The sequence below is a fragment of the Trichosurus vulpecula genome, chromosome 8 (assembly GCF_011100635.1).
Source record: "Trichosurus vulpecula isolate mTriVul1 chromosome 8, mTriVul1.pri, whole genome shotgun sequence".
Taxonomy (NCBI): Eukaryota; Metazoa; Chordata; class Mammalia; order Diprotodontia; family Phalangeridae; genus Trichosurus; species Trichosurus vulpecula.
In genome coordinates, this window is record NC_050580.1 from 70,293,285 (window position 1) to 70,321,212 (window position 27,928).

Consider the following 27,928-nt stretch of genomic DNA (forward strand, 5'->3'; position numbering starts at 1 on the left):
TTTGCCTCCTTAGTTAGGGCAAAATCAAGAACAAAGAATTTTCTTTTCAACATTAGGGATATGACCCTGGGCAAATCACTTTACTTCTGTTTGCCTCAGTTTCCTCATAATAGCAGGTTGTTGTAAGAATCAAATGAGATAATAATTGTAAAATATTTACCACAGTGCCTGGCACATAGTGAAGCTATGTAAAAGTTAGCTATTATTATTATTATTATTATTAATTATTCACTATGCCATACTGCAATCTAGCTCTTTCAAATTTCAATTGAAGAAGTATTGTGAGTTCTGCTTTTGAATCAAGTTTTATTTATTCAACTGCTGATTGTTGCCTTCATTAAATACTATTAACACATTAAAATGGGTAGCATCTACTGGTGTAGGGAGATGAATTATATTTGGGTTAATACCTTTTTTCAGGGCTGACTGTTTTTTATTTCCATTGATGCATTAAAAACTCTTCGTAAGGAAAGTAACTAACTTCCTTACACCGAGAATCCATTAGAGTAATAGAATATTAGTGCTAGAAGGAATCTGAGGTTAGGAACAGAAGTGTCAGCCTATACATGTAACAGTATCAAAAATATCTATGAATTACATCACCAAGTTTTGCAGAGTGCTTTACGTATATTACTTCACTCAATCTCATTTGATCTTTAATTAGCTGCTTCTTTCAGATCTGTAGTTTGATCGGTACCAGCCCTTTCTGTCCCATCTGTGACGTGGAGATGAAGAGTGACAAAGGAAGAACACTAACAATGGTGACAAAAGACTGTAGGTTGAAGTCCAAGCTCTGACACAGCAGTCCTAAGCTAGTCATTTATAACCCCTCTGAATCTGTTTCTTCATCTGTAAAATACCTACCCTATAATAGGGTCTTAAGATTCTTTAAAAGTGCTATAAATGTTGCACACACACACACACACACACACACACACACACTCACTCACACCACCCATCTTCCTATAGCGAAGGAGGAATATTCTCTAGGTTCTAGGGTTGAAATCTCACTTCCTCACGTAGGTACAGACAGACGTGCTTTGGATCACGGCGAGGGGATCAAATACTGAGACATTACTGAAGTTGTCCTAAGAGTAAGAATATCAGTTATCAATCCTGGGCTTCAAGTTTCCTTCTGACATCTGAGAACGACCCTCAGGGTCATATTCAGTAATCCAAAAAAATCCACCCACTGGAACTCAGTCCAAATCCATACATATGAGTCACACGTGGGTCTCAGATACCCATCTATGTGCCTGCTTAGTCATTGTCCACCACCACCACCACCCTCTTCCGTCACATCCTGTCCCCCAGCATAGGGCTCCAAGTTGCAAGAGAATTCTTGCTTGGGATACAGTGATGGCGAAGGAGGGAATGGGGGGAAAGTCCACACAATCAGATTTCCTGAGTCCCAGATTAAAATGGGAGAATGAATGGATGTTGGAGAAAGAACTGAGATGTAAAATTATGCCCTTTATGAACTGCTCAATGGGAAGAAGGGGGTGGGGTGAGGATGATCAGAGCCCAAGGCGCTGAGCCTCGAAGGTCAGCATTGCTGGTGGGGCTGCAGGGGAGGAGGCAGGAGGCTACCCTAGGCTATAGAATTTGTAGTTTTGGAAGAAGGGAAATTCTGAAATGGCATGCACTGGCAGGAGAGGTCACTGGAAGGACTGAAAGTAAAGGATTTTCTCCGTCTCATTGTCCATTTACACCAGACCGTAATCTGGGTTGAATCAGTACAATTCGAAGTGTCTGCGGACAGACTGCAAGGCCGCCCAGAGCTGGCCGAGAACTGGTTCCGCAACCCAGGGACCTCCCCATTGGTTGTCGTGGACTTTATTGTAGTCAAGCTGCAACATGTCCTTCCACCAGAAAATTAAATCCCTCAGGAAAGAGCTACTCTCTTTCCCCTCCCCGCTCCCTGCCTAGCCTAGCTAGAGGACACTACCAAAAGAAGGTCGAAGACGTGCAGGGCGGTGAGAATAGGGAAGGGAGGATGGGGGTGGGGGAGGGGAACGGGGGCGGGGAATGCGGATGGATCTGTGGTGGTGCTGCGACAGTGGGATCACCTTGAGACTGCAGCGTTCGAAAGCCACAGAAGAGCTTCGCTTTGGAGCAGGAAACATCGTAATTTCAGCGCTTCGGAAGGAAACGCCTGCGCCGCGAGGTGAGGCTCCCTATCGCAACCTCCTCTTTGTCCTAACCCACACTCAGACCTGTCCAGGAGATGTATATTTTTGAGAGCCATGAGAGTGAGGGGAGGCTAGGCGATTCCCCTCGCTCTACATCTCCTCCGCCTCACATTTCCCCCCCACATCTTCTCTCCTACCCTAATTCCATCTCATTCCATCTCAACTCCTCTGATTCTTCCCTTCTGGTGTACTTCTTCATTCCCAGCATTCCTCATCTTATCTGGCGTGTGTGTTCTCCCCTTTCTTGATTTTTCTCATACTTCGTAGTGTGTCTCTTCCTTACCCCTTCCCTCCAATTTCTTTAGAGTATCTCGTCCCCCTTTCCACAACCTGCTCTTATGGTGAATCCTTTTCCCCTCCCCTATCTCACTAACTCTCTTAGTGTTTGCTCTTGGTCCTAACTCTCCCCTTCCTCTAATCGCCCTTCCAATTCTGGTGTATGCTCTTCCCCTTCCCATCCTTCTCCCGGCTCTTTCCGTCTCCGTACTTGCTCTTCCCCTCCCCCATTACCTCCCTCTCAGCTCTTTTGGTGCATGCTCTTCCCCCTCCCCCTCCTTTAATCCCCCTCCCAGTTCTCCTCATGTACGCTCTTCCCCTTCCTAACTCTTACCCATCTCATTCCCCTCCTAGCTCTCTTGGTACGTGCTTTTCCCCTCCCCCATTACCTCTCAGCTTTTTTGGTGCATGCTCTTCCCCCTCCCCCTCCTTTTATCCCCCTTCTAAATCTTAGCCATCTCATCCCCCTCCCAGCTCTCTTGGTACGTGCTCTTCCCCTCCCCCATTACCTCCCTCTCAGCTCTTTTGGTGCGTGCTGTTTCCCCTCCCCCTCCTTTTATCCCCCTCCTAAATCTTAGCCATCTCATCCCCCTCCCAGCTCTCTTGGTACGTGCTCTTCCCATCCCCCATTACTTCCCCCTTTGGTGCATGCGTTTCCCCATCCCCCTCCCAACTCTCTTGGTATTTGCTCTTACCCATCTCATCCCCTTCCCTGCTCTCTTGATTCGTGCTTTTCCCTTCCCCCTCCTAGATCTCTTGGTGCGTGCTCTTCCCCTCCCCCTTTCATCTCCATCTCTGCACTCCTGGTGCATACTCTCCCCGCCCTCCACTTTAATCCCATCCCATCCCTGCTCTCCTAGTGCACATCTTTTCCCCTCCTCCCTCTCATCCTCATCTTTGGGGAATGTTTTTTCCACTTTAGTTTTTAGTTTGGTCCCCACCCTTGGCAATCTCATTGCTGGCTACTGGCTGCTTCAGAGGGGAAGTCTCCCTAAAGCAGGCAGACAGACCTCAAGGCACTGGCAGACCTGGAGATGTGAGGCCAAGTGGCCTGGTTAATTGAGCCCTCTGTGGTCCTTGAGTGAGAACATCTCAGACTCTGCCTCAGCTTTGAAGCCTGGCTCATCCGGACCCCCAATAAATGCTCCCTGCAGTACTACCCCTTACATTCAGTCATGGCAAAGATCAGGCAGGGCTTTTCCCTTTTCTCCTTCTTGAGTTTTAACAGCCACACCAGACTATGAAGTAGTTTTGGGACCTTTTGAGTTTGTGATTCACCAGATGGAGGCTTCTCTTCTCCCCCTCCCCAACTCTACCACGTGCTGCTATTACACCCAAAGAAAGCGTCCTGTCCTGCTGAAAGTTAAAGTTGGGGATGGGAGGAGGTGAAAGGAGAACTGCCCCCGATTATTGCCGGCAATATAATAGGGTACAATTACATAATCCTTTCCGGTAGAAAAAGAGAAGGGAAGGTGGGTGTGTTTTCTTAGCACTTTTTTTTCATTAAAAGTTTTCATAATTTCCTGTTTTCTTTTTTGCTCTCTATGGAGAGAAAGCACTGAGTCCAATGTCTTGCCTCTGAATCTGAGGCATAGTCTGGGCTGTATTTACCTGGTTTGAAATTCTCCTTTCACATTTTAGCTAAGTGCTGTAGAAAGAGAAAAATGGCAGCCATGATTTGGTCGTAGCACCTTCCCCTGAAGTCAGACAATAAGGCTTTTTACATAGTGCTTAAGTAAAGGCTGGCTGGACCAGACTTCTCCATCTCTCTCTGTCCCCCATGCACGTAGCTTCTGGTAACTGCCTACTGCTGACTGGCTGCCTTAGGAAGTGTTACTCATATTTTATGCATCACTCTTCACCTCATGATTCAGAAGATTAACAGCTCATAGATTTGGAAGGAGAGTGAAACTTGTGAGGGAAGGTTTTCATTTGCGTCCCAGACAAATCTATTGTCGGAGTTTACCACACATTCTCCTTACTTTCCTTTCTCCTCTTGTATATTGAATACGTTCATTTGATGCTGAGACCTACATGCATCATTTTGGGGTGAGGATAACAAAAGCAGGGAAAGAAGATAATGTATATAACCACTGGATGCCTATCCCTAATGCCATAAAGTAACACAGTAGGTCAGAGAATTTAAATGCCGTATGATTTTATATATTTTCCTTTGCACTAAAGACCGCAGATATGGATACATGTGGTGATCCCTCTTGGTATGTGATTTCCAGCATAGTAATTAATGAGCCATTACCATTGCCCTGAGTGTGTTAACAGAGAGTTAAATCTAATGTCATTCAGAACTGAAGCTTCCATATGTGTTTTTTGTTAACTGAAGAAAAGTTCAAGGAAGTCTGTTTTATCTTCCTCTGATTTAGGGCAAAAACTCAAGCTTGAACTCACTTTCCTGGAGATTGTAAGCTCCTTAAGAGCACAGACTGTATTTCTTATCTTTAGATTTCTTTATCCTGGCACATAAGTGCTTAATAAATGCTTGTTGGATTTAAGTTTCTGTGAAATAAAGTTATTTTGGTGTTTTCTCAATTAACTGACATCTTCTGGAAACCCTAGGGGACCTCAAGACAAGACTAATCTCCTGAGCTGTGCATTGTTTACAAGGCAGCTAATAATATCGGAAAAATATCTATGAAAATTCCATTGGGACATGAATTTCTTAGTGTACCTGGCATCTGTTGGGTTTGGGCAGAACAAGAATCAGGAAGGATTTGTTCTCTTTTTAAGATTACATTCCCATAATTACAGCTTCACTTATTCCACTTAGACTGGCAAAAGTGAAATTTTACTGATTTCTATAGAAGTATTCTATACAATTCTGTGTATTTTTTCTATGATATGGTAAATTGTTATTTTATAATTTTATGTGTTTTTCTATGCACAATAGAATGTGAACCCCTTGAGGGCCAGAGCGCTTCACGAGAAAGCAACCTAGATATGTTAGGATACTAAATAAATGTTTGTTTGAATTGATTTCATGTTAGTCTGATTTTAAGATAGATTTGCCTGCTTCCATAAGGTATGTAATACAGCTTTTGCTAGTAGATAAAATGAGTTAATTGCTTTGCCCCCTACAGCTAAAATGGGAATAGTGGAGTCCTAGACCCTTCTGGTATCCAAGGGTGTGTCTGTTCCTTAGGGCACAGAAGAGTGAGGGTCTGAACTCCCTGCTGCATTGTTGGTTGCTAAGGTATTATTCTCTCTGTCACAATCACCAGAGATGACGAAATAGTTACCTCAGAGGAAAGGGATGATTTTAAAATTGTCACTATAAATTTGAGCAGGAGCAATGTTTATTCAAGATGTCTCAGCCATTCAAGATAACAGCTTATGAGAGAGCATTCTTTTTTGTTGGGTAAGTGGGGAAATTTGCACATTTAAAAGCTTTCCTCTATTTCTCTTTCAGGGAGTCAGAGTGAATTATGTTCACCTCCCCAAATCACATCTTGAAGCAAAATTGTCATCCTAACTAAATTCAACCTCTGTTCTAGACTCCAAATTCCTTTCCATGTAGTAAAGTTAGTGATAAGACAGCACAACATTTTGCCCCTGCTAGTTAAAATAGGGTGGAGGGTAGTTATTAATAGCTCGATTTCATGTAAGGCTTTAGGGTTTTCAAAGAGTTTTCCTACCACATGAGGTAGGCAGTATATCATCATTTTACAAATGGGGAAACTGAGACCTAAGTAATGACCCTCTTATTTCTACTAAGTAAAGTATCTAGGTTTCATCTCCACTTTTTAAATGGATTTGAAATCTAGAAATGATTACATTAAACCTCATACAGGATCTTTTTACATCCAATAATTCAACTGGAAAAGAGAGATGGAATTGTAGGATTTAATTGCCTGAATTATGGTATATAGATTATTAATATAGGGATCTTCTCCTAATACTATTAGCATGTACTTCTGCAGTTTGGTTGTTGCATTAAAGTGAAATGATTTGGTTGATAAAGGAGAAGTTTATTATAACTGTTAAAAACGTCATCCCTTACAGTGCATAGTATGCCTTAAAAAGTTTTAAGATACAAATCCTTACAGTACCTTGAATTGTTTGCCTCCTCTCTTCAAGTACTCATAGCATTAAAGAATCCATGGAGGGAGCCTTTAACTACATTAATTTCTCAACAAGAAAATGAGAAAGCAGATTAACTGAAGCCCATGGGGGGAAATGCTTATGCAAAATTTGACTTGCAACACCCCGCTTCAATTTAAATTTTACTTTAATCTCTCCTAAAAGAAAATCTCAGGGTATATTTGACTTAATTGAGGAGAGTTAGATAAACGTAGAAGAAAATGCTTCATTTCAAATTTTTTTTTTGGTTGCCTGAACTCTTCAAATAACCCTATTTAGGGTATGGGGAGGGAGTGTTTCAGCTTTTGTTTGAATGTCTTTATAAAAGGCACCAAGTCCAGTCTTTCATAAATGAGCTTGCAAGGTTCTCAAGGTTAACGATATAGAGCATTGCTTATAGATATCTTGAAGATGTAAAGGACTAGATAGAATCTAAAATCTTAAGGGCCTACGTATCTGCTACCCAAAAATCTGGTGTCTTATTTTCTCATGACTGTCTTTTTCCCTTTTCTAATGGCCTTATTACTGGGAAATTCCAGTTCATTGAGACTTCTGAGCAATTTAATGTGCTAAAAAAAAATTGATTTTAAAATTTTGATTTTAGACTATTTTTTGTGAGGTGCAAATTGTTCAGTGACCTTTCAGTGTCTTTTCAAGCTTGGATCCTGAAACAACAGATTGCTCTATTTTGCCTCCCAAAGAGGGGAGAGGACTGAGCAGCTTTGGAGGGTTATTTTTGGCATCTGAACTGCAGTGTGGTGTGCTGAATGGCACGTAGGGAGACTGCAGTACCTACCAGTGGCCGCAAAGACAGGAAGCCAAACAATCCAGGAAGAATTTAATGAGGGGAAAGAACAGCTGATCTGTAGAAGCTTTAAATGAATGCAAACCATTTGCTTAGTAGAGCTAGGAGGTAGACTGGTTCAGAGGATCAATTAGGCATGGTTTTAAAGACAGATGTAGTGGACTGGCTATAATGAAATAGTCGTCAGATTTCAGGAAAGAGTAAGTTACTTTATTGAATTGGGGGAGAGGGTTTAATTCTTCATAGCATACGGACTACGGGGGCAAGCCAAGGAGGCTCAACTTATGCAGATACCAAACTACCCTTGATCAAGATGGATTTACCTTCCACCTTCTTAAAATGACTCCGCTATGTGTGTGGCTTATGTATATAATGGTGTTTGTGAAGGGAAAGGAGTACATAGTTGAGGAATCATACAGCTATACCAGATGTGTTCGGGGCTCCCCAAAGCAGTGGTTGGCAAATTCCAAGGCCCAAATACTATTTTTGTATGACTCTCAAGCTAAGGTGGTTTTTACATTTAAATAAAGTTTTATTGTATAAAAATATTTTTAGCTCAGAGGCCAGCCACCAACCCGAGCTTGAAAGTATAGAGATGATTTTTCTTAATACAACTATCCCTTTTGTGTGTTATCCATGACATAATTTAAGGACTGTGGGAAGGGAGGAGAGGGGCAGTATTTTTTGTCCTTGTATTTCCTTGTGCCTGCCTTATAATAGGCATTTAATATCTGCCTCTTGTTTTTTACCTTGTTAGAAATAGGAAATCCATCAACTCAGAAGCTGCTTATTTTACTGCTATTTACTTTTTTCTATTGATAGTTTCTCTGTGCTTTGCCTTGGTAAGATCCTATCTTGGATATGATATTGTGTTTAGCTCTAAACATCAGTTTGAGAAAGACATTGATAAGATTAAGGTGACAGTGAAGGACCTTGGGCCTATGTCATATGAAAAGCATTTGAAAGAACTGGGAAAAAGAAGCTCCAGGTTCAAGTTTTTGGGCAGCTATCATAAAGAAGAGGAATTTAATTTTGTTTATTTGGGGTCAGAGACCAAAACCAGGAGCAGTAGATGGAAGTTACAAAGAATTTGCGGTATGCCAAGCACTGTGCTAGGCTCTATGACTATAAAGACAAACAGGCCTTGCCATCTTTCTAGGTGCTCATGGTCCACGGGGGCAAGCATAAAATATGTACATATTAATTTCTTGGGGATAGGAAGTGAAAGATCAGGAAAGAGAAGAGGCACTTGTGCTGACCCTTGAAAGTCTAGGATTTCCTAAAAGTCTTATTGGTGGGGAGTGAAGAGCTTTCCAGGCTTGTGGGACAACCTGTGCAAAGGCAAAAGAGGTAGGTAGGAGATGGAAAACAAAGAATTGTGAAGAGCAAGTAGGCAGTTCTGGTTAGAACACTGACTGTGAAAGGCAAAGTGAAAACTGTTTGGAAAGACAGGTTAGAACTATGTTGTGAAAGGGTTGGGCATGCAGCAGGCAAGGATGTGTTGTAATATGCATCACTGGAGGGAACTTCCTAATCAGTGAGATCACAGGCTCATTTCTGAGTCCTACATTCAGGAAATAGTGATTGGAGCTGTCCAGAAGTGGAAGGGACTACCTCCGAAGGTAATGGTCAGATCTCCTTTATCAGAAGTCTTCAAGCAGAGGCTAGATGACTACTTGCTTGTTAAAATGGTGTTTGGGGAGGGAGGGAGGGAGAGGGTTAATGGAGTGGGCTGTTAAATTCAACTCTGAAGTCTAATTCAGAATTAGGCCTTAAAATTACTTGAGAAAGTTTCCTTCTGGAAGGAACATCCATATTGCCTATTGATAAAATCTGATACATAGTTGATACATACGATTAAAATCTGATACATACAAATCCTCATTTTCTTCCATGAAGGAATTGTATTATTCAGAGGGCTTAGCCTTCATTGCCACCTATATTATAAAGTTTCCCACTCTTTAGAATAGTTCCTATGAAATAGTTCTGGAACAAAGCAGGTTTCTGTTTAAGATTAGTAAGGAAAATCTGTACTTATTCCTACAAATGATACCAGAGCTAAAGCTCTCAGTTTGTCTTCCCTTGGTGAAGCTGAGCAAAATCCAGAGCAGATCCATTCTGTTGCTGAATACCTCTGGTTCCTGACCAAAATTCTGCTTGCATCCCATTATAATAGGTTTAAATCTGGAAAAGATTTAATGGATATCAGTCTAACTTTTCCCTTTTACAGATAAGGAAACTGAGGCCAAAGGGTGTGGTTAAGTGATATGTCCAAGGTCAGACAGGCTGTAAATTTCTTTGGACCAATGATTCAAAACAGTTCCTACGAATCTCACATTTTCCATTAGGCCATGCTGGATCTCAGGTTTCTGCAAGGGTGTGTCATCCTGGTTCCTTGGTGTCCAGTGTAGTGTAGTAAAAGTAAATGTATTTTTAAGTTATCTTTCCTGTTAAAAAATATGATGCTTTGGAAATTATTGTTTCCAGGCCAGTGCCACTAATTGGCAAATGGTTTGCTTAATTTCTCCAGAAGGAAAAGAAAATTATGTCTATAGGTTGGACAAAGACTTTCTGCAAGTTGGAACCAGGATTAGCCAGGCTTGTTGATTGGTGAAGAAGGTTTTGGGACTTGATGAAATGGAGCTCACAAATAGTGAGTTGAACATTCCTCACCCATTGTTAGGTTTAGAACTTAGAGTGATACAGGATCCAAGAAGCAAAAATGCTTATAATTTTTAATAATTTATTTTTTCCCCCAACTAAACAATTTTTAACTTTTTTTTTAAGTTTTTAGTTCCGAGTTTTTTCTTTCCCCTCCCACCCTGTGCAATCGTGTAAAACATTTTTGCATTAGTCAAGATGCCTATAATTTAAAAAATTCATTCCTACCTGGTGTGCAAATAAATATTTGTGTTCAAGAACAGGGAAAACATAGTTTAGAGAACGCAGGAGTATATTAAAGTGAAGTGGCAAGTTAGCCTGTAGGATACAATGGATAGAACACTGACTAGAGAAGAACTTTTTTGCAAATCTCCTTTCTGATGCTTACTCTATGACAATGGGGAAGGCACATAACTTTTGGCCCCTTTCCTTATCTGTAAATTAGGGATTGAATGAGATGACCTTTAAAACATACATTTTCTGCAGTTTTCTAAGTATAAACCTGAAGATTTAACTACTTTAACACTAACTCTGGCCTTGTGGTAGGTATTTTCAGTAAAAATTATGAATATGTGTAGGAGGGATGAGAGTGAGTCATGAGAAAGAAAGAAATGTAAGTTCTGAACAGTACCAAAATGATACCACTTACAGCCTGGACTGAGTAATTTCTATAAAGTATGGGTTTGTAGGGGGATTTTTTGGGGTGCAGTAACCAAAGTAGCAAGTAATTATATTGGGTCCTCAGTAGTTCAGGAATCTTTGAGGGTCTACCAGAGGTTGCCAAACTTATTTGGCCTACTACTCCCTTTTCACAAAAAAAAAAAAATTACCCAGTGCCCCCCTGGAAATCTACATAAAGTTTTCTTAAATCCTTTAACAGTTTTTTGAAATTTGCATCATTTCAAAAAAATATTTTTTTTAAATGACAGCTTAAATTTAATCACTTATTGTAAATTTGTCGGGTTTTTCCTGCATTAAAATTTTGATGATGCATTTTTGCATTTGTAACTGTATAGCATCATTACAGGTACGTATTCCTGTTGATGAATCCTGGACTTACTCACAGTGCAGGACATTCTCTCTTGCTAACACTTGTTTGCTAAGTCTTGACTTGACCATTGAGTTGTAACTTGCATTTTGTATGTTTATTTGGAAAATAATGTAATCACTACAACTATAACTTACACAACAGATGAAACTTGTACAAATGGTTTTTCAAAAATTTCTTATCTTTCCTTGTGCTTCCACTGCTCCCTTATTTTAATTCAATGCCCCCCAATTGCACCCAAGACTACTCGCCCCCCCATCATTCCAGCACCCCCAGGGGGTGGTATCAATCACTTTGCGAACCTATGGATACCCTCAAGAGGAGGAATTTGCTTTTCTTTGGTCTTAGTACTTGATTCAAGATCATATAGTAAATGTTCCCAATTTTTTCTGAATCAACTAGAGATTCAGAAGGAATCTTGGCTCTATCCCCCACCTCCCCAATTCTTTTTCTGCTTCTTTCCTGAGGAGCTCTGACCCTAGTTCTTAGAGTGAGTTTTGGGACAAATTAATAGGCAGCTGATTATAGTTGCCCAGTAAGTCCCTTTTTGTTATACTCCTGCATTAACCAGTCCCATTCTTGATAAGTTATTGTGGATTAAAATGACAGAACTAAATATGATAGAAGCTGGCTATAATGGAAAAATCTCATTTTTCATAAAGGTGTCTTCTCCATGGCTTTCAGGAAGATCCTGCTGCAGTGGCACAGGCTTGGGACTAGGGCATCAGTATCAGGAAAGATTCTTTGCCATTTTAAATGTAGAAGTTGGATAACTGCTAGTTGGAGGTGGATTCTGCATGTCTTTGCCTCTTGAGGAGGGTGTAGTAATGAATGAGTCAGCTGCCTGATAAGTCATGTTGCATGTGCTGGTAGGAAGCTATTCTGAAGCCTGCTTGGTAATGGGAGAGGGGAAATTAGCTACAGAGGGAACTTCTTTGATAATGCATATTTCTGGCTTCCCACAGAACTTGATTGGGGGTAGAGGAGGCAGGCATAGGAGTGGAGGGAGAGAGGAGGATGTTGGTAATTTTTCTGTTAGAAACAGGAAAGGCTAGTTAACTACTAGAAAGTCATAGCCCTGAGGACATCCTGTAGACACATCAAGTTACCCATCTTAGTAATGACAAATTTGATAGTAATTTGTTTAGTATACAAGTGCCTGAATATTCAGTACTGTGCTAAATTATGTGGGATTTACTAAATGTTGGATGATGGAAAAAACAAGGAACTTGGGTCAGATAATTATACTGTCATTTATTTACTAATTACTCATGCATGGATTATTGCTTCAGTTTTGCAATCCGTTATAAATATTACAAGAATTTGGGGAAAGGGGATCCTTTGCAGCTTTACTGAACATCAGTAAAGTCTGGAGAGGTGAGGAAAGTTTTATGAGAGATGAGAATTGAGTTAGAGCCCCAAAACATTGACAGGATTTAGATAGATCTTGGGGAGGGGAGAAGCCATTCTAGGTAGGGATACTAGCATGACAAAGATCTTGCAGGCATGTTCTACAAAATAGTAAGACTGTTAATTTGGATTAGAGTTGGAGAATAGTGAAAAATAAAGTTTGGATAGGTTGGATGGAAGTAAGATTGTGAAGTAGCTTGTAACTGAGGTATTTAGAAGCTGAGATGATATGGGGAGAAGTAGAGGGCACAGGAATGGGAGCTGAAAGACCTGTTTTCTACTCAATTCTGGTGTTAACTTGTCCTTTATTTGGAAAGTCATTCCGTTTCTAGGCCTCAGTCTCCTCAGCTGTCAAATGAGGTTGATCTAGATCTCTTAAGGTTCTTTTCATCTCTTGATTTTTTTATCCTATCACCTTAGGCTTGTTAATCCTCCTCTTAAATTTGTATGATGAAAGTCATGTCTTAGATTAGGCTGGTAGTGGGATGTAGCATTGTATATATCTATTTTGTGGTAATAGCAAAAGTGGATGAGTGAGAAGAGTAGTATGTACTTCTGTAGTGCAAAAGAAAAGCTACTAGGTGAAGTGTGATTGGTCCCCATGATGACCTGGCTTATGGGATTTATCTAGTCCAGATTTAGGAAATTATTATAGTAGTAATCAAATGAGAAATTTTATGCTGTTTGGATAATCAGAAATTTGAATACTATGGATATGTTGTAGAAACCAAACCTTAAGAAAAGCATTTGTTGAGGGATACTCAGTGATAAGGCAATAATACATCCAGCTTTTTAATACCCTAGAGATAGCTGCTTTTGCAGTCCATGGACCACCTAATTAGTAAGGCTGTTCCCTCATAATCTCAATATCTGGCTTTTAATGCATTTCAGAAACTAAAATATTGCTTCAATCCTTTTACAGCCCTTCAAGGCACAGCTCATTCTACTCTGCAGGGTATACTTTACAGTTTGGGTCACAGAGTTTACGTGGAAGCAGTAAGAAAAATCCAGAAGATCACAGGTATCTTAATTCTGTCCTTATACATACATTCAGCCACTACAACACATGGCTTATTTTGTCATCTAAATAAGATGCAAAGATCAGACAGTATGGTTGTTTTGTTGTTTGTTTTTTTAATGAGATTGCAGCTCATTGCCCATGAGGGGGAGAATTGTAAGAATGAAATTACTTATCTCAAATGTGTGCCCTTGGTGATACTAAACCATCTGTACTGCTGAAGTATTCAGGCAGGCTGCCTCTATGGAGGGTAGGGTATCAGGGCAGGCCATTCAAAGAATCACAACATTTCACAATTGGGAAGAATACCAATGTCTGTCTAGTCCAGAGGATCTCAAACCTATTTGGCCTACTGTCTCCTTTTCAAAAAAAAAAATCTCTTTAACCCTTTAATGTTTTTTTTTAAATTTGCATTTCAAAAAACAATTTTTTTAAAATGATACATCTTAGATTTAATAATTTATTGTAAATTTGTGGATTTCTTCCTGCATTGAAATTTCGATGATGCCATGTAACCGTGTAGTATTATATAGTAAATAAGTCATTATACACATATTCCTGCCAATGCATACTGGACTTTCCGAGGACCATGTGAGACACACTTACCTGCCAATACTTGCTCATTAAGACATGTTGGCAGATTTGACCACTGATCAGCTATAACTTGCATTTTGTGTGTTCATTTGGAAAATAATGTAATCACTATATAACTTTAACTCTTACACAATAGATGAAACATGGATGAATGTTTTTTCAAAATTTTCTTGTCTTTTTTCCTTATGTTTCTACCACCCCCTTTTATTCAATGCCCCCTAATTGTACCTGAGGCTACTATGCCCCCCCATCATTCCAGTGTCCCCCAGGAGGCAGTATTGCCCACTTTGGGAACCTGTGTACTCTAGTTCAGCTCATACTGGAGAAACAATCACCTTTACATTGCAATGTGTGGTTATGTACAATGAATGATCATCTGGCCCTTCCTTGAAGACCTATAAACTGGGAGGAAAACAATACATCTAGAAGATTACCATTTCACTTTTGAATAGCATTAATTGTTGGAACCTCAAGGTCAGGTATCTGTTTCAGGCCTTCATCACCTCCTGCCAGGACTATTGCAATAGCCTGCTGGTTGGTCTTCCTGCCTCAAGTCTATCCCTAGTTTAATCTTTCCCCCACTCAGCTGTTGAATTGAGCTTCCTAAATCCAGGTCTGACCACAGCCTCCACACACATACCCAATTCAATAACGTTCAGTGGCTTCCTGTTACCTCTAGGACCAAATATAAAATCCCATTCTGGCTTTTAAAGTCCTTTGTAACCTGGCACCTTCCTACCTTTCTTGTTTCTTACACTTTACTCCCTCCTACATACTCTTTAATTCAATGACACTGACCTTGCGGTCCTTGCGCAAGACAGTACATCTCCCTACTCTGGGAGTTTACACAGTCTTTGTTTTTCATGCCTGGAATTCTCTCCCTCATTCCTTCATCCTAGCTTTCTTAAATTTCTTCAAGTCTCACCTTCTGCAAGAAGCCTTTCCCAGCCCTCCTTAATCTTTGTAACTTCCCTCTGAGAACACCCCTAGTTTATTCTTTATACGTTATGCATCATGTAGATGTCTGCATGTTGTCACCCATCGTTAGACTGTGAGTTCTTCAAGGTCAGAGACTTGTCTTTTGTCTTTCTTTGTATTCCCAGTGCTTAGCATAGTGTTTGGCACACTGAATAAATGAAAGTCAACTGACTGCTCCTTATTCTGTCATTTGAGGCTTGAACAAATCTGATTTTCCCTTCCACATAACAGCCCTCCACATACTTGAACATGTTTATCATATTTACCCTGAGTCTTCTGTAGACTGTATATTCCCTTTCATTCAGTTATTTCTTGTATGACATCACCATCCTTTGGATTCCCTACTACTTAGCAATGACTTCCCCTAAATTCTGGAACTTACAGGTCTCTGAGCACAATAGTCTAGACGGGGTTTAATCAGGGCAGACTGCATTTAAGGTTTATTTTACCTCTTTCCTGGTCATGCTATGGAATCTTTTACTTTGTGGTTGTCATGTTCCATCACTGACTCATTGAACATATATAGCTCCCTACAACCAGCAGATTTGTTTCCTGCTGCCTAGTCATTCCTTTCCCATAATCATACTTTGACCTCCTAAACGCAGAGTATCAGATTTTACATTTACCCTGGTTAAATCTCATCTTAGTTGATTCAGACCAAAGTTGTAACTTAAGGTCTTTGATCCTTGGAATCAAATCCTGAAAATTTGGGAAGCATCTCTGGCTTTATTCAAGTCATTCATAAAAAATGTTAAGTAGTGTAGGGCCACAAACATACACGTGGGACACTCCATGGACAGAGACCTCCTTTCAAGGTGGCTCAAACCATTAGTGATTATTCTTTGGTCTCGATCATTCAAACAGTTCCCCCATCTACATTATAGCACTATAATCTAGTTAACTTTTCACTTTTTTCACAAGAATAGCATGAAAGACTATGGAATGTGCTCTAAGTGAGGTGGACTAGTGCACTCACTGATCAGTATCTTAGTGACCCTTTCAAAAAAGGAAATAAGGTTTTGATGAAAATAATAATGCTCTGTGGTTATCACCACCTTTTAATTAATAGGATTTAAAGTTGAAGCTTCTAGATCATCTAGTTTGTTTCCCCTGCCCCAAAATTACATTTGAAAAACTTAGAAAAAAATAAAATTTAGAAAAGTTAAGGGACTTTCCCTCAAGGTTACACAGGTGGCAGGCACAGGTAAGAAGAGAGCTGAAAATTAGGGACTGAAAAAAAAAGGGACCAAAAAAGGGACTGAAAATTAGAAAGCACTTTAGTTTTTTGGGGGGTGGAGGTGGGAGGAAAGAGCATGGGGGGGAGTCTTGAAAAATGTTTTTTTTTTTTTTAATTTTTTTATAGGCATACCTTAGATGTTGCAGGTTCAGTTTTAGACCACCACAGTGAAATGAGTTACATGAATTTTTTTGGTTTCCCAGTACATATAAAAGTTATGTTTTACACTATAGTTTATGTGTACAACAGTAGTATGTATTTATATATATACATACACCTTAACTTTTAAATACTTGATTGCTAAAAAAAATGCTAACCATCATCTGAGCCTTCAGTAGATCATGATCTTTCTGTTGGTAGAGGGTTTTGCCTCAGTGTTGATGGCTCCTGACTGATCAGGGTAGTGGTTGCTGAAGGTCAGGGTAGTTGTAGCAATTACTTAAAATAAGGCAACTTTGAAATTTGGCACATCAATTGACTCTTCTGTTCACTTGAACACTTAGAGGCCATTGTAGGGTTATTAATTGACCTATTTCACTATTTTTGTGTCTTGGGGAATAGGGAGGCCTTAGGAGAGGGAAGGCTGGTGAGCTGGGCAATCAGAACACCTGCAACATTTATCCATTAAGCTCACCATCTTATGGGTATGGTTCATGGTGCCCCAAAACAATTACAATACTAACATCAAAGATCACTGTTCACAGATCACCATAACAGATACAATAATAATGAAAAAAATTGAAATATTGCAAGAATTCCCAAAATGTGACACAGATACAATATGAGCACATGCTATTGGAAAAATGGTGCTGTCAGACTTGCTCAATGCAGGATTGTCACAAATCTTCAGTTTTGCAAACTCTGAAGTGCACTAAAGTGACCTAGACATACAATAAAGTGATAAATATATAGGTATGGCTACAGATAAAGATACATATGAAATAATGGGGTGGAGGAAAAGGGGAAGATGGAGAAAAGGAGATATGACAAGTGTCCTGAATAACACACTAAGGTGTTAAATCAATTCAGCCTTTGAAGGTAAGGAAGAAGATAATAAATTGCTGGCTTAGGCTTAGAAGTGAGTAGTCACAATCTGTTAATGAAAATAAGTTACTTATGACCATTTCAGTTCAAGAGCAGACTTGACATTGTCTTACTTGCAGAAGGATTGCTATACCACTGGAATAGTCAAAATGCTATATTGTTACTCTGTCTCTTCCATTTTAGTAACTCAGTGTTACTGTTACTGTCTCCTTCCCTGATAGTTTATCATGTATACTGTAGATAGAGTTCTACTTAGATTTTTAACCAAGCATTTCTTAGTTGTTTTTGTCAACAAGACACAGAAAGAAATAGTCTTAGAAAAATAATAGGTGGATTTGAAATGGGTTTAATAGCTAGACCTGAAGCATCATTAATGAGCCAATGTCAGCTTCAAAGGATTGTCCCAGGAATTTGGTCGGCTTTATGCTGTTTAATGTTTTTATCAAGAACTTGGATAAAGGTATAAATAGATGGTATGCTTGTAAAATTCCCAAGACAGAAAGTTGGTAGAGATAGCTAGTGCGTTAAACAACAATCAGGATCCAAAAAGATCTTGAGAGGCTATATTAAAAAGAGAGAGGCTGTGGAAGGAATGAAGGAGGAAGGCTATAGTCTTGCTGTCCTCTGCCCTGATGTCAAGCCACATCTAGAGTATTATGTTCCCTTATGGATGTCACATTTTAGGAAATATGTTGACAAAATGGAGTTAGGCCAGCTTGGAGAATAAAGAAACCGGGGATATTTAGTTTGGAGAAAAGAACACTCAGCTAGGACATGATAGCTAAATGTCTTGAAGTATTTGACAGGCCATCATGTGCCAAAGCTATACAGAAGCAAATTTATGCTTGATGCTGTGGGAAAACTTAATGACAATTAGAGCTAACCCAAAAATGAATGGGTTGCCTCAGGAGGTAGTGGAAGAATGGTTTTCAAGACTGACTCAGGTTGTTGATGCTGTAGAAGAGAGTTTTATTCAGATATGAATTGGACTAGATTACCTGAGGTCTCTTCTGACTCATTCTCTGGGGAAAAAAGTATGACTCACGATTACCCACTATATTATATTTACATATATGTGTATCTGTCCTCTTTCTCCTCTCTCAATGGTTACTACCTATAGCCAACAAGTCACAAAGTTTGCCCCCTCCCCAAAGTAAACTGGACTATTATAACAAATCAAAATCATTGTGCTCTTTGGGGAAATGGTGCTGTATTCCTAACCATAAGGGTATGGTTCAGGGGTGAGAGGCTGGTCCTAATCACAGTAACATTTCCTAGTAGAAATTGGCTCAGATTTTCTCAACAGTGCTGTCAGACTTCTGGCTTTGGAATGTTTCAAGTGCTCTTTTCCTAAATTGGGGCCTGACTACATATAGGAATAATTGAATCTATAAATGTTGGGATGTGGTTGCTGTGCTAATAGATCTAGTCCACTGTACTAACTATTGCCCAAGAAGTATGTGGAAACAACTTGAATAGAACTGATTAATGCTACCCCTTTGGAGAAATGGCCTTGAGAAGACCTCTCCTCCTGAAGCTATGACATGTAACCCTGTCTATGTCTAAGGTGCCTCATCTACTTTGTTCAAATATAGACCCAGGTATTGATAAGTCTCCCTACTGCCCATGATGAAATAGTCACTAATTTTGCAAATTGTTTTATTAAGGAAACTTGGAGTATATTTTTACTACCTTTGTAGGCAAAACAAAAGCAAACCAGAAACATTTTTCAACAAAAAACCAAGTCTTTAGAGCATTCTTTTATTTCTGCAGTGACAGTGGCAGAGTGCTGGGAAGAGATCAGTTTTTAGTAGACTGCCAATCTAAAACTTCAGTTTGACTATTGGTGTCTCTAACAAAATTATAAAGATTAATTATGATTCAAATGAAGAGATGAGAGGACACCCCCAGTCCACCCATCCCTTTATGTAAGTGGGAGGTCCACAGGTGTATTGTACAATTGCACATGTTTGGGGAATCGTTAAATGTGGTTTGATCAGTTGGGTTGGGTATTTTTTTCTTAAAAAATACCTTTTGTTATATGGGAAAACTTGAGGGAAAAGGGAGTGATGTTTGTTGGAGGTGATGATGTAAAAAAGCAAAAAATAGTAATAAAAAACTTTTATGAATGGCAAAGAATGATTTGGGAAGAAAGAATGATAGAGGCCCAAGACTTACCGAAGCTTTAGGCTTATATCATGAATGCTTTTTTTGAAGAAAGCATTCTTAGGCACTAAACATAATGAGCCCTTATTAACACTGAAAAATGAAAGCCTGCATTTTAATAGGAAAAAAAATAATTACTGATGTGAGTTATCCAGGTCAGCTATCTGTATACAGTCAGATCATTGACTCATCAGAGCTAGAATAAGATCGATAAGTAATAATATAAAGAATAATGATAAATACATGACAAATAAGTGAAACAGCTTTGAATTATTTAAATATGAAATGGGCAACAGGAATGACATTGACAGAATATAGTGATTTCATCCAGAAGTTAGTCACATAAGTTAATTGCTACAGCTGAGATCCCAAAGAAAAGTGCCTTAGCAACGAGGCACTGGTTTACTTGCCAAAGGAAAGAAATAACTGTCAAAGAGTTGGCAGGATATCCAGCTATGCCAAGCATCCCAGGTGCATTCAGAGATAGTAGGAGGACTGCATGCAAAAGAAAAATGGAAAAGATGAAAAGATTTGTAAACTGTTCCAGCAATTTTAACAGACTTGTTCATAAGAATAAAGCGTGAGATTCTAATATCGCAGTCCAAATTGAGATTTTTAGGGGAGATCGAAGTGGAACTTGAGAACAAAGATGGAAAAAGCAGCAGGATTTGGACCAAGTATAACTAGTACAGTTCTGGTTATTCAACTGTAGGAGTCTTGAAGGACCTCTATACAGGGTATCTAGAAAACAGGACACTGTTACTGGGAGGGAAAAGGTCACAGATATTTTAAGTCATCCAGGTGGTACAGTGAATGTAGTACAGACTTCAGAGTCGGGGAGACCTGGGTTCAAATGTGGCCACAAATAGTGTGGCCTTGGGCAAGCCACTTAACCCCTGCTTACCTCAGTTTCCACATCTGTAATAATAATAATAGTACCTACCTCACAGGGTTGTGAGGATGAAATGTAATTTATTTAGAACAAATGTCTTGGGTCTGAGAAATTTGCATCTCTGGAGGAATTAAGGTAGGCAGAATCTACTAGTTGTTGGATAAAAGCTCTTCTCTTTTAAATTCCTGTCAGCCTGCTCTCTCAAAGCAATTCCACTTGTATGCTAAACAGGATTCTTTGAATACAAAAACTATGTCTCCGAACTTCCACAGAGTATCTTAACAGCCTGCTTTTTGGCTCTGATCAACTTTTTAACCAACAGGAATGCTTAGTTGTAATGAAGAAAAGTAAAGGTCAGGGAAGAAGTCAATGTGACCTCCTGAGTCAATTAATGAGCTGTGACAGTGAGTTTGAGCTACGCTGCCAAAAGAGTAACTAGGATTGCTGATGCTAGTAGCTAGACTACAGAACGACTTTTGGCATTTTTTGGAGGAAACTGAGAAGGGCGAGGCGGGTAAAAGTGTTTGTTTCTAGCTTCTACTTTTAGAAAAGCTGCACATGGATGCAAATTTTAAAAACTAACAAAGTAACAATGGTCATTTCTGTTACTGAAGAATTTTGGTTCCTTGTTAATAGGAGACCTCAATAGTGCATGTAAAATAATTCCATTTTTAAAGGCAAAGTGTACAAGCTAAGGGAGGCCAATTTTGACTGGATACCCAAAATTCTTTTGCCTTGCAGAGTGACAATGGTCAAACTGATTAATTGCTTACCTGATAGGGATGTTATAAAGGAGGGGGACTGGCCTAAATAATTTATTGTTCTTTCCAAACCTAAACTCCTACTATATAAAAATTTTTTTGACCAGAACTGCTATACAAGGAGAGGTATATACACATAACCAGCACATGATTTAATTTGCTGTAATTTGGGCAGCGTAATTGCATATTCCTGTTACTATTGTAACACAGAAAGGCTCTCTACCAAGTATTATTAATCCTGCACTTGTTAGGCTATAGGATGTGGTGCCTGGGTTCTCTTCTCATTGACTTGGTTCTTCTTTCTTATGACTCAGCAACATGGATGCAGGCAGAACATCCAGTGAAATTACATACCGCACTCTTCAGGACCAGCAGCTGTTTGCTGCCATGGCTGACAGCTTTCTGGAACATATGTGTCGTTTGGACATCGACTCAGAGCCCACTGTTGCCCGAAACACCAGTATCATCTGCACCATTGGTAAGTGGATGTGATTCACATTTGAGTCCCAGTCCCTTGGCTACAATGCAGAGGCTCTCAGAGCCTGCCTTCTTTTGCCACAAAGAAGGCTTGGTAGAGCATATACTGTTAAAGGGAGAGGATTTATCTCAACTCAGATAAATAAAATTGCAAACCTCAGTAACAAAAGGAGTTTGTTTTAAATACCTGGTGAAAATAAAAGGGAATTTGAAAACTTGAAGAAGTTGAACTAGAATACTGATGTTGGAAGTGACATTTATTCTTCCCTTGAGTATTAAACATGAAAAACAGCCTGTAGACTGCCCTTTCCAAGTTACTTTTCCTAGAGGCCCTGAAAACTCCTTGAAGGAGATATTGTATACAACAAGTATTCGTGGTTTTAATTTTTAAAAATTTTTCTGTCACTTAGGCCCAGCCTCCCGATCTGTGGACAAGTTAAAAGAAATGATTAAAGCTGGAATGAATGTGGCTCGTCTAAATTTCTCCCACGGAACTCATGAGGTAAGGATTCCAGCAGAGGGTAGGAGTGGTCCCTTCCTGTAAATTGTGCTGCTCATTTCATCCAATGATCTTTTTTAAAAAGAAATGTGATGATTTATATAAAAATATGACAGTCTGCTAGATAATCACCTCTTCTTGCTTTTCCATTAAATCTTCCTATTTAACAAAGAAAACTAACAATTGATAACAGTGACTGAGTCTGACAAGTATATACGGTATTCTATCTGTAAGTCTTTCCACCGTTCTGCTGAAAAGCATGGGATATGGTTCATTATCTCTTCTGGGACCAAAATTCATCATTACAATTGAGTTCAGTATTTAGGGTTCTTTTAGTGTTTGGAGTTCAGCATAGCATTCTTTTAGTATCATTGAGTATATTTTTCTTATTAGTTTACAAGCATTGTAAACTATGTGACAGGCCACCTGCTAAGTGCTGAGTATATAAAGAAAGACAAAAACAGGGTTCTCGTTCTCAGGGACTTCCTGTTATAATGAGATAATATGCAAATAAGCATAAACATAAAAACAAAGGGAAGGTAATATTAGTGAGGAAACACTAACCTGGGGAATGGGAGTGGGGAGTGGAATTTATAAATGGCAGAGTTAGGACTTGAACTCAGGTCCTCTGGTTTCAGAGTCACTGTGTTATGACTTCACTAAGCAGCAGTTCATGTATCTTCCAATTTTTCTCTGAATTCCTTAGTAGTCTTCATTTCTTACTGAGTGGGAGTATTCCAGTACCTTCATAGACTAGTTTTGTCCAGTTATTCCCCAGTTATTGGCACTTACATTTTTTCCATTTCTTTATTTACACAAAAAGTGCTGCTATGAATATTTTGTTATTGAGGTCCTTCTTTCTTTGATCTCCTCGGGGTATCTACCCAGTAATCAGGTCATTGAGTATAAATAATCACATTTCTCAAAAAATTTTCTAATTGTTTTCCAAAATGGGCAGACCGATTCATAGCTTAACTAACAGTTTGTGGGTGTGTCTATTTCTAGAGCCTTTTCAATGTTCAGTATTTTCATCTTTTCTCATCTTTGCCACTTTGAGGTATATAAAATGAATCCTTAAGACCATTGTTAGATGTGCAGTGTCTTGTACTAAAACACTCTTGTAGTTAACTTCCTAGCTTGATCATCATAATTCCCTCTTTGGAAGGTTCTTAGACAGTGAAATAAAAGTGGTGCATTTTCAATGTACCTTTAGGAGCTGGTGTTCATGGAGCACCAAGAATCCTTTCTAAATGCATACCTTCTGATTACCTCTGGGGCTCAGAGCAGCCTAAAAGCAAATTCATTTTTCCCCTTTCTCTCTTTTACTTTCCTGGCGTCCTTGATCAGCAGAATCAGGCTGACCTATGAGTTGCACATAGCCACCCTTTGGTATTTAGAAACTGGTATTAAGTTCAAGCTAAGAATAAGATCACAAGAAAAGAAACCAGGGAAGAGTGCTCCTCCCATCTAGAAATAGGAGGTTCTTCATTGTGGGATCATTCCATAAACAGCTTATGGCCTGGCAGGCATCTGGCCTTGTAAAGGTCATGAGCCATGAGCTGTAGCTTCAAGTGATGGAGACTGAGTAGTTGTCATGGGTTACTAACAAACACAATACAGACAGAGAGAGAGAGAATCGCATGAAATCTTTCAAAGGAATACAGTTAGTTCACTGCTGATAGAAGTGTCTTTTGCATGTAAGGGCAAACTTTAAAGGCTTTACTGAGGCTTAGATCCTTGCTCCTAGAAGCTTTGACTTGTGTCTTAGCACATATATTGCATGTTAGGTGTAGGAGCTAAAATAGATTTGATATGTATGGTACTTTAAAATCTCTTCTGTTTGTTTTCCACTGATCCTAGACCTTTCCTCCTTTGTATTAGGATTTGCCTTTCTACTAAATACTAGAAATGTTTAGAGATGGAGCTAGAGCCTAATTAATGTTTTAGGGTCTAGAATCCTGGTTGCTCATTTTATAAAAATTAAAATATGATCCTTTCAATGTAAGGAGAGCTAGGTTTTATATCAAAAAGAAGTAAGGCTGTTGCTGGGGTTAGAGTTTATGATTGAACTTGGAAATTAGGCTGCACCTGCTGTCTCTTAAGTTCCTTTTACAGTTTGTCTGACTCTGCCAAAGTTCTGACCACTAGGCCACACAGAAACATGCCAAGAAACAACCGTTGAGCTGTGCCAATTTTAAATCCTCTTCTGAGCACACACTGAAGTGTCGTCGTCCCCCCCCCACTGCCTTTTTATATTAAGGAGTAACAGGTGTTCTGATCACATGTATGGTAGCATATTGCCCCTGCAGTTCATGTGAGCAGTTTCAGTGCTGAAGTTGGGTGTAGCTTAGCACCCTGTTGGTCTAAGAAGTTCTGCTTTTACATAGTTAAATGTAGAACCTGGAAGAAAATAGAGCCCTTGGTGAAGTTCTTCCTTCTATTGCTGCAAAACAAGCAGTCTATCATGATCACACAGAAGGGAGACCCGGGTCCAGAGCTGCATATTGATTTTGGGATCCACCACCGAAACTGTGCTCTTGAGGTCTCTCAGTGACTGTTCATAAAACCTTATTAGGAGTTTATTCTCATTGCATGTGAAATTTTCATGGACAGTAATAGTAAAAGATAGCAGGTGGGAAAATGCTGATTAAATGTTCTTGTCAAACAGTTTCCTTTTGATTCCATTCTCTAGAGACTCTTTCACCTTTTTATCTTGCCTCTGAGTCCCTTTCTAATCTTAAGTTCAAATGAAGTGGTAGAGGACCTGAAAAGGTAAATCAGAGGTTATTGAGCAGAAAATAACCCTTAAACCTACATAATCATGGGAACAGAATGGGATGTGTGGTTTACCTTTCTGTTACTCTGAAACCCAGTTTTATATGACTTTGATAGCTTAGCTGGTGACCTTGTTAACTCATGCAAAGTGAACGCTAGGCCTTCATTTTGATCAAAAATAAAAAGTCAGTAAAGAATCAGAAAGAATTGCTCAGATTCACTAGTCAAGAACTAGAATTTTAATACCCAATTGCTGATGACTGTCTTAGCATACAAACTTTTTTCTTTTTAATTTTATCTTTATTATGAACATATACAACTTTATGGGGTAAGGGGGTAAAGACACCTAACAAATAATTAAACTCTAATTATAAATAAAAATGGTTTTTGAGTGGAGCGAGACTTCTTAAATCAAAGCAATAATAGTGCTACCATTGTAGTGTTCCTTGTAAAACAGTTATGTAATTTATAGAATTTAGCTCCCATGTAGCTCTTTATTTTCAATTAAAGGGCTTCTTGTTCCATTGGGTTACTAATTCATAAATCTAGAGAATGTTGGAGAGGTTTTCTACTCTTGTCTAGTTTTCCTTCTACCTCCTTCAGAGGTTGCTGGCTGACATAGGAGACATTTGAGAGACATAGGATTTATTCAAGATAGAAAATTCTATGGCTCTGAGGCAACATAGAGTACATCCCCATTTTCTAAACCAAAGCATGATACATTTTTTCTATCTTTATTTTAAGCTGAAACAATGTGTTATATTTACCTAGAGATTTCCACAAAAAGGTTGAAATTGGTCACCTTTTTTCCCCTCTATAGCTTCTGAAAAGTAATCTAGGTCTCCCTCCTCCCTACCCTCACCCCTTATCCTGCGAGCTTCCCCTGTTTAAAATAAAAAAAAATCCCTTATCTGTTACATCAAAATCCATCCTGGGGAAAGGTTATTTAAGAGGCAGTGGCAACAATGTATCGTATATATTATGTTCTAATTCCTGAGTGATACACTGCCTAAAATGACCATAATTTTCACAGCCTTCAGATCCTATGAAGGTAATGGGTGTAGGGGAGAGGTAGGACATGAGAGCTAGGTAATAATGTGTATTAAGGCTCTTATTTGAATTTCTTTCATTAACTTTCCTAGTACCATGCAGAGACTATCAAAAATGTCCGAGCAGCCACAGAGAGCTATGCTTCTGATCCCATCCATTACCAGCCTATTGCTATAGCCTTGGACACCAAAGGACCAGAGATCCGAACTGGACTCATCAAGGGCGTGAGTATCCAGTGATGTGGAGGCAGTCTGAAATGGGCATTCAGTTTGGTGAATGTTTCTGTGCCGAAAAACCGGTCCCATATGGATAGACACAGAGACAGAGACAGCACTCACACTAATCTAGGGATTCATAACCTGGGGATGTGAACTTGTTTTTATATATTTCAGTAACTGCATTTCAATTTAGTTTCCTTTCCAATCCTTTTTTTATGCATTTAAAAACATTGTTTTGAGAGAGTGTCCATAACACAAGGAAGGTTAAGAACCTTTGCTTTAATCAAAATTATTCCAAGAATCCTTGGGCTTTCACTCTAAAGGATCTGATGTCCTAATGGGGGACTGGCTTTTTTTTTTTTTTAACTCTGGTAGCTTAGTAGTACCTGTGACGATTCTTAAAACATTTGTAAAGCTGGGTGAGATTTGTGACCTATAATTTACAAGTGCATTCTCAGTCTCTAGCTTACAAGCATTGTTCCCTATAGGGGAGAGAAGTGTGGGTTTGTTTTATAAGGCTCAACTACAGGGAACTTATTAATGAGTCAGTTTCTCCTACATACGTAGAGTGGCACAGCCGAAGTGGAGCTAAAGAAGGGCAACACTCTCAAAGTCACCTTGGATGAAGCGTTTATGGAGAAGTGTGATGAAAATGTCCTGTGGGTAGACTACAAAAACATTTGCAAGGTGGTGGACGTTGGTAGCAAAATCTTTGTGGATGATGGGCTCATTTCTCTTCTTGTGAAGGAGAAAGGTATGCTTTGGGTGGGCCATGGGTCTGGTAGAATACTGTTGCCATAAGCTCCAACACACTTGCCTCCAAAATAGCCTAGACCCAAGTATATGGGAAACCCTGTCATGGTATGAAATTTGTCCTGCATTTAGATGGCAGCCTATGATTTTAGACCCAAGTATATGGGAAACCCTGTCATGGTATGAAATTTGTCCTGCATTTAGATGGCAGCCTATGATTTCTCTTTCAAAAAGCCATGAGACATAACTTGATCTTAGCTAACCCGTAACCCTTCTAGTTCTTTGGGAGAGGATGAGAGATAACAATCTTTGCTGTTTATCAGCAATAAGAGAATCTGAAGGGAGGGGGTGAATGTGTCAGTGTCAGTCTTTGCGCTAAATTACTGTATAAATGATGTGTTTTCATAGTTGGGAAGAATAGCAAAAAGAAACAGTGGTCATTCTGTTACTAGACTTTATTAAAGGAAGGGCATAAGTAAGTAGACTAGATTTGGGGTGGGTGGATTCGGAGTTAGAACTATCTTCTTACTTCGTACGCCTTCTCAACATGGTGCATTGTATTCATTTTATATGTGTATGTGTTGCCTCTCCTGAGAGAATGTAACCTCTGAGGTGAGGGACTGTTGTTTTGTTTTCATCTTTGACTCCCCAGCACCTTGCGCATAGTAGATAGGAATGTTTATTGATTGGTCGATAGGTCCGAATTTCCTTGTGACTGAGGTGGAGAATGGCGGCATGCTGGGCAGCAAGAAGGGTGTCAACCTTCCCGGGGCAGCTGTAGACTTGCCTGCTGTGTCTCAGAAGGATATCCAAGATCTGCACTTTGGATTAGAGCAAGGCGTGGACATGGTATTTGCATCTTTCATCCGAAAGGCAGATGATGTCCATGCAGTTAGGAAGGTCCTGGGAGAGAAGGGCAAAAACATCAAGATCATCAGCAAGATTGAAAACCACGAAGGAGTCCGAAGGTGAGGGGAAG

At 39.4% G+C, this 27,928-nt stretch overlaps 1 protein-coding gene across 4 annotated transcripts in view; it reads left to right on the forward strand.

Moving 5' to 3' along the window:
* Positions 1-1,519: 1,519 nt before the first annotated feature.
* Positions 1,520-27,928, forward strand: part of PKM (pyruvate kinase M1/2) — a 38,664-nt gene continuing 12,255 nt past the window's right edge. The window contains exons 1-7 of one of the 4 annotated variants that reach the window (XM_036734695.1): positions 1,736-2,167; positions 13,410-13,508; positions 21,492-21,655; positions 22,065-22,156; positions 26,071-26,202; positions 26,764-26,950; positions 27,647-27,917. In XM_036734695.1, coding sequence (XP_036590590.1) covers positions 21,496-21,655; positions 22,065-22,156; positions 26,071-26,202; positions 26,764-26,950; positions 27,647-27,917 — 842 coding nt within the window. In that variant the 5' untranslated portion in view covers positions 1,736-2,167; positions 13,410-13,508; positions 21,492-21,495. Of the gene's footprint in view, positions 2,168-13,409; positions 13,509-21,491; positions 21,656-22,064; positions 22,157-26,070; positions 26,203-26,763; positions 26,951-27,646; positions 27,918-27,928 lie in introns of all 4 variants that reach the window. The other 3 variants (XM_036734693.1, XM_036734696.1, XM_036734694.1) reach the window with 3 other exon arrangements.